Source organism: Lacerta agilis, chromosome 15 (genome assembly GCF_009819535.1).
Source record: "Lacerta agilis isolate rLacAgi1 chromosome 15, rLacAgi1.pri, whole genome shotgun sequence".
NCBI classification, from domain to species: domain Eukaryota; kingdom Metazoa; phylum Chordata; class Lepidosauria; order Squamata; family Lacertidae; genus Lacerta; species Lacerta agilis.
The window spans coordinates 14802241-14809404 of NC_046326.1; the positions used below are offsets into that span (position 1 = coordinate 14802241).

Here is a 7164-nt window from a genome sequence, read left to right on the forward strand (position 1 = left end):
TTCGCTAACGAAAGGGTGACTCGCAAGACGAATTTTCCTATGGCCGCGACTCGCAAAACGAAAACATTTTTTTCTCCGTAAAACTGCACTTCCTCCGGCCATGCTTCGCAAGACGAAATTTCCGCTATACGACAACACTTGCGGATTGAATTAATTTTGTCTTGCGAGGCACCACTGTATAATAAAAATTATTTCCCAACCTGCTCTATAGGTATTTAGAACTACAACTCCCATTATCATTGCTGACCATCGGCTATGCTTGCAGTTGCTGCTGCTGCTGAGAGTTGGGCAGTTCGGCACCAGGTTTGGGAAGGCTGCTTTAAGGTGCTCCAAGAATCTCCACTGCTGCTTGTGCTACCACATACACTAACACAGCTTTGGCTGCTCTGAAAGTTCAGTACCAATAAACCCACAGAAGTCAAAATCCAATTGGGCATCACTCACAAACAGGAATCTGCCTTATCCTGAGTCAGACCGTTGGTCCATCTATCTCAGTACCATTGATGCTGATTGGCAGTAACTCTCCAGGGTTTCAGGAAGGGGTCGGGGGACATTCCCAACCCTACCTAGAGATACTAGAGAGGACTTGGGACCTTCTGCGTGCAAAGCAGGTGCTCCATCACTGAGCTATGGCTCCTCCCCAAACAACTAAGAGAGGGAGAAAGAGAAATAAATGCCTTTTCACCTGGCAAAGCTGGGATCTTGGCCTGCACACACTTCCTCCAGTGTACTTGGTACAGGAGGGGAGGTGATGCCAAATGCTCTTCATTATATGGTAGCAAGAACTGGCGCTGCTCCCAGCAAGCTTAGGGGTGCTTCTCAGCCCAGGAGCCCTTGTGCCCAGTGGCCATGATGGGGTCAGGATTGAGATTGCCCTGGACCTGGACACATTTGGAACAAATGGAGAGGAGGCAGAGAAATTGGATCAAGAGCAGTTACACCTCCCTTCTGCACAAACAACACAACAAATGTCACTCTTCCCTAGTGGACATTTTATTAAATAAAGGTCAGAAGCAAGCAATCTGTTTTACAGAAAGAGAACTCCAGGCAGACTGGGTGCAGCTCCGAAATCTGAAAGCTGCTCTGTTCATTTGTCAAGTGCAAAAGATTTGGCTGCTGTGATGGGCCTATCCCTTTGGTTCCAGCAGGGAGCTCATCAGATGGTCAGAGGAGTGCTGCAAAGGGGGAGAGTGGAAGACATAAAATGTTGGTGAACACCCTTAACCAAGCTATACATGCCCCCCCCACCATCCTTCCTTCCATTTCTGTTGCTTCCCCCATGACTCAATTTTAGATTGTAAGCTCTTTGAGAGCAGGCATCTTCCTTTGTTGCTCCTGCAGCTCTGTGAGGCGCCAAGTATTCTGGCAGGGCAGTATAAAGAGATAAGAGAATCCATAAAGAAAGGGCAATTGCTCTGGTGTTAGTGGAGTCTTTCCAGGGGGCATATTCCTTGCACAACCTTGGGGAAATTTCCTTCCCTGGGCTGGGATGGCTCAGGGTGACCACATTCCCTGGTCCAGAAATCGATCTCCTAGTCTGGGACTAGGTCATGATTTGAAAGGGACCCCAAGGCCTGGCATGGCCTTGGAGAACAGCGTCTGCAACAAGCAGCAGTGAAGCCCAAGATGAGCAACTGACTGGCAAAGGCAAGGAAAGGGACCCCTCTGGTCAAGGGGCGGTACCTGGCTAGAGCCCCTTCAAGCTGTTGCCAGAGGAAAGGCACCTCTGAGGCCCCTCGGCCTCCACCAAACATACCAGAGTTCAGACTGCGTCATCTTCATCATCTCCTTGCCTAGAAAAGGGAGAGGGAGAAGACCACACCTCCGTTAGCATGATCTGGGTGCCCTGCAGGCTGCCTTCTGTGCAGCCTGTGCCCAGAGAAGGGATGGGGCAGGGGGGAAATCCTGACAAAATTGCACCCACCTTCGCTTCCTCTTTCCTCCACAGCGGAAACGCCGACCTGGAATCAGAGAGACAGGGTGAGGCTTCAGACAAACAAGAGTGCCCTGCCTTCCCCCATGGTGGGCACCCCTCCAACCCATATTTTCCTCAAGGTTTCTTTTACAGCCTGCTGCTGCCCCATAACCTCGCTCTTCCCACCCCCACCCCCATTTAGCTCAGGAACAGAGGCAGATTTAGGGGAGTACAACTGGTTTGATCACACTGGGTGCAGGCACTGCAGGTGGCACCACAACTATGATGTAGAATGGAAGGCGAGAGGCAGAGGCACCAAATTTCGGCTTTACACGGGGCCCTGCTGAAATTTGACAAGGCCTGCCACTGCCAGGAAAATAATCCCCAAATCTCTCCATGGCAGAACACTGGTTGGCCCACCCTATGGCCCTCCCCACATCTTATCTTCCTGATGCTCCTTTGCAGGGAGGCCTGCCACCCTCTCAGCACCTGCCAACACTGGCCGAGCCTTGAATTTCATGTGCTGCTGCAGAAATGGAACTTTCCACTGAGATAAAAATCTAGCAAAGCTCAGGAATGGAGAAGTGTGTTTGTGCCTATGGAGAGGGGGGGGGGAGTGTTTAACTCCTTAACAGCAGAATAGGGGACCTCTGACCCACAGACTGGGAATGGCATCACAAGCAGGTCAACGAGTGGGCTAAAATGGTAACTGCCACTCAGGCAGGCAGGAGGACCCTTCTTGGGATTTGGTAGGAAGGGGAGTTGCTTTGTGGTAGGACCCTGACTCTCCTTTTCTGTTCCTGCTCCTGAGATCTAGCAGATGAAGCTTTTCCTGGCATAGAGATAACAATAAGTGTCAGGAGAAGCTTTACCTGCTGAACTTTTTCCTGTGGGGCTTCAGTCTCTGGATTGGTCAAGTGTGAGCCAAGGGCTGAAGTTCACCAGAACCTTTCCCCCTCCCCACTCAAGCCTGGATCCTGGGTGTGTGTTGACAGGCCACAGCAGATCTGCCTTCAGGAGAGGTGGGAAACAGGCACCCCGCCTCCTAGTTCACTTTCTCGCTGTGGGGTAGGGAGGGGCTGGAGGAGCACCTGTGACCAAATACAGGAATGTTCCTCTTGGGAAGTTCCACTGGATCACAAGGGCTGCTGGAATTTCCCCACAGCAGATCCCTGGGGGAATGGCAGCAGGAAGGGCACCCAAAGGGAGGGATTTTTGCCTCAGCTTTTGCACCCAGAAACCACTCCTCTTTCCCCACAAGCAGCAGCCATGGTGCCCACCCCATACACCCATTTGCATGGACAGCTGCCTTTGTGAACACACATCAGGAGCATGCTGGGTAATGTCTTGTAGGTCAGGGGCTCCATCGCCAGTTTGCTTATTGTTGATCTGGGCAAGGAAAGAATCTGCTCGCTCCCTCCTGCTTTCTGCCCCCAGAGACACCCACCCCACTTTGGCACTCTCGTTCCTCTGGTCTACACTCCCCTCTGCCATTATGTAGACAAGGCCACTGCCCACCACCACCCCAGAAAAAGAATACTTACTGAGGATGATGGCAAGTCCAATCAAAAAGGCCACAACAGCAAAGATCAGGCCCCCATTGCGAATGGTTTCATAATCTCAGGGGGGAAAGAGGGGGGGAGAGAGAGAGAGTCAATCTAAGCCCATGCAGCAATTGCAGGGGGTGCCTCTGGCTCCAGGTGGGAATCCTGAGCATCAGTATTCTTGGCAGCCTCCCCTCCCTCGCTAAGTTACAGGGGAATTCAACAGAGCAATTAGCTGCTACATCTCTGCCAGTTTTGAAGCTGGGGGAGTGGAGCAGGTTTTGATACTTTACAGGGGAAGGGAAAAGGACAAATTTGGGAGGAAGTGGAAAGACATACAATCCTCAATGTCCAACCCCAAACTTTATGACTTTAATAACAGGGAATGTATTGCGCATGACTCTGGAAGCACTGTTGATCTGTTTATTGCGTTTGAAAGTATTGCTGCCTTTGTTTCATCATTCAAACAATTGCAAATATAGCCATGGTTTAAAGCTGGATCTGCACCCAAAGTAAATATTTTCTAGGTTTTTCCATATGGGATTGGGCGTCCCCCACCCCTTACTGTAGGAAGCGAGCCGTAAGGGTAGCACAGCCCCCCTCCCCACTCACTCCCTTTCCTTACCGTAAGAGAATTTGTCAATCGCGGTCTCGGGGAGCCTTTCTGGAGGAGAAAAAGGAGAGGGGAAAGTCAGGCTCGGAGCTCCCGCGGCAGCCCTTGGAGCCATTGGGCTGTGGAACTCGAGAGCTACGTCGGCGGCAACGGCTTCTTTCCAGCCGAGCTCTAGAGTCCTTGGCCGGAGAAGTTGTTCCTCCTACCGCGGCGCCTGTATACTGGGGAAAGGAGCTGGACTTTCTCCTGTCGAAGAGAAACACTGGCCGCGCTGCTTCTGCCGGAGGACCCCACCAGCTCCTTCAGGCCACACTACCTCCCTGCTCCTCTTCGTGGCTAATTCCGCCCGCTAACCGCCTGCCGCCCCTCCGGCGAGTAGGGAAATGAAGGCACTGACCCCCGCGAGAGGTGGTGGTGGATTCTCCTTCCTTGGAAGTTTTTAAGCAGAGGTTGGATGGCCACCTGCCATGTATGATATAGTTGAGATTCCAGCATGGCAGAGGGTTGGACGAGATGACCCCTCGGGGTCCCTTCCAAGCCTACGATTCTCTGCTTCTATCACCCACTTGCCCCACAGAAGTAGGGAAGCTGCGCCACGGAATAGGTCGAGCAGAGCACTGCCAAGGCAGGCAAAAGCCCCGCCCCCCCCACCATGGATGCCTGGGGCTCAGCTCTAGGGGAAGAAGAAACTGGAAAGGAAACTCTCTTTGGGGGAGGGAGGATGAACCCTCCCTATAACCCCAGGATTTCCCCACTGCAGCCGGAAGGAGGACAGGACCCTTCCAGGGACCAAATCCGGAAAGCATGGTGGGATCCCAAGCCGAAGTCAAAGCTGCTCCGTTCCTAGAGGTGCTGCTGCGGTTGTGGGAACCAAAGGAAAGCGCGTGGACCACTAGAGACTTGGTGTCATTATGCAGCAACCCCCTCAGACCCAAGGAACAAGAACCGCAAGGCGAGCCCTACAGCAGCTGGGCCAGGCCAGCGGGGTCCTATCTCCTTCTCAGCATCCCGTTGCCCCAGTGGCCAGCCAGACGTCCCAATGCAAGCAGGACCCAAGTGCAACAGCAACTCTCCCCTCCCGAGGTTTCTCTAGCAACCGGTATTCAGGAGCACACAGCCTCCGACAGTGGAGGGAGAACAGAGGCATGGGGTTAGCAGACTTTAACAGCCTTCTCCTCCAGGAGTCTGTCTAATTAATTCTCTTTTAAAGCCATCCAAGTTGATAGCCATCACTACAGCTTGGAGTGCGAATTGCAACACTCCTTCGCCTGTCCTGAGCCTTCCAACGTTCAGCTTGGTTGGATACCAAGGAGTTCTAGTGTTATGACGGATGGAGTTCCTCACTGTTCGCTTTCTCCACGCCGTCATTTCATTTCACTTTTACATTGTATACCGTCTTTCTATTTTACAATGCCCAAGGCGGTTTACAAGCTGAAGAAACAACGAATGTGCACCTTATAACACATCATCTTATACACCCCTATCTTAAGAGAAGCCTTGCTCGCCTTTTCTCTAAACTAAAATAAAAAATGTTGCAGCCCCTTGATCCTTTCGGTTGCCCAAGTTTTGCTGATCCTTTCCCCAGCTCTACAATGTCCTTTTTCAGATGAGACCACCAGAACGGCACTTCTTCGCCCTCCAACAGGGTCTAAGATGGGCAAAGAATCCATGGGGAGGGATATTTGCTTTCCTTTCCAGCATTTTTCTTCTGCTACTTGAGTTAGGATTTTGCGCTGGGGGCGCGTGAGGGAGGGGAGAACAGATGCAGGACCCTCTCGGTCTCTTCGCCCTTTGGGAGAGGGAGAGGGTCTGCCTCTGCCCCGAAGGCGCAGCTCCGCTCAGCCGGCCGGGGAGGGGCGCTTACCGTCTGCCATCGTTCAGCTGCTGCGGCCAGAGGGTGTCTGGAGAGGCAGAGGCAACGGAGCGTCCCTTAAGGGGCGGCGGGGACAAGGCTCTATTAACCATTAATGGGGCCCGTCTAATGTTTAGCCCAGGCAGTCACAAGGTGAAGCTGCGGAGGGAGGGGCCGAGGGAGGGACGGAAGGAAGGGAAGGGCCTGGACTGCCCGCAGGAGGCGAGGACCAAAGGAACCAGGCGGAGGATGCCCAGGCCAGCACCCAGCAGTTGCCTCACTGTCACCAGCTGTGCACAAGGGGCAAATAAGGGCCTTGATGTGTTTACTTAAAAGCATATTGTGGGTTGGAGACCCACACGGGGCAAAAGATTCCTGCATTGCAGGGAGTTGGACTAGATTACCCTTGTGTTGCCTTCCATATGAGATCTAAATTGCTTAATAGTAAACAAAAATCCTAATCAATATACAAAAATAACATAAAAATAAAAAAGTGCACTGTATAGTAAAAACAATAAAGCAGCATTATAAAAAATAGGCTGCATCAGACTGAAGGCCCTCCTTGTCCAACATCCTGTTCTCAAACTGACCAACCAAATGCTGCAATGTGAAGTCCACAAGCAGAACAGGAGTGCACCAGCCCTCTCCCACCTGATATCCCCAGAAGCAGGTAGTTCAGAGGCATACCGCCTCTAGTATTGGATACAATACAGTACAGTGGTGCCTCGCAAGACGAAATTAATTCGTTCTGCGAGTGCTGTCGTATAGCGAAAATTTCGTCTTGCGAAGCACCAACGGGGGAAGAGCGGTTTGACGGGGGGGGAATCGCGAAATTTTTTCGTCTGGCGAGTCAGCCTTTCGCTAACGAATGCCTTTCGTCTAGTGAGTTTTTCGTCTAGCGAGGCATTCATCTAGCGAGGTACCACTGTACAGTGGTACCTCAGGTTACATACGCTTCAGGTTACATACTCCGCTTACCCAGAAATAACGCTTCAGGTTAAGAACTTTGCTTCAGGATAAGAACAGAAATTGTGCTCTGGCAGCGCAGCGGCAGCGGGAGGCCCCATTAGCTAAAGTGGTGCTTCAGGTTAAGAACAGTTTCAGGTTAAGAACGGACCTCCAGAACGAAATAAGTTCTTAACCTGAGGTACCACTGTACCTCCTTTATAACTAGTAGTAACCACTGAAAGCCTTATCCTCCGTGAATTTGTCTAGCCCCTTATGAAGTCATATAAGGCAG

At 51.8% G+C, this 7164-nt stretch overlaps 1 protein-coding gene across 1 annotated transcript; it reads right to left on the reverse strand.

The window, feature by feature from the left end:
- Positions 1-971: 971 nt before the first annotated feature.
- FXYD2 (FXYD domain containing ion transport regulator 2) lies at positions 972-6015 on the reverse strand. Its single transcript, XM_033171447.1, has 6 exons — positions 5937-6015; positions 4085-4123; positions 3460-3534; positions 1925-1961; positions 1757-1793; positions 972-1175 (listed from the first exon to the last, which is right to left on the reverse strand). The coding sequence occupies exons 1-5, from the start codon at positions 5944-5946 to the stop codon at positions 1763-1765; spliced, it is 192 nt and encodes a 63-aa protein (XP_033027338.1). The 5' UTR covers positions 5947-6015; the 3' UTR covers positions 972-1175; positions 1757-1762.
- Between the last annotated feature and the right edge of the window lie 1149 nt (positions 6016-7164).

Coding starts and splice junctions, on each gene's coding strand:
- FXYD2 (XM_033171447.1), bottom strand. Junction 1,962..3,459: donor TGGACTTGCCATCATCCTCA/GTAAGTATTCTT, acceptor CTCTGATTCCAG/GTCGGCGTTTCCGCTGTGGA. Junction 1,794..1,924: donor GGAGGAAAGAGGAAGCGAAG/GTGGGTGCAATT, acceptor TCCCTTTTCTAG/GCAAGGAGATGATGAAGATG.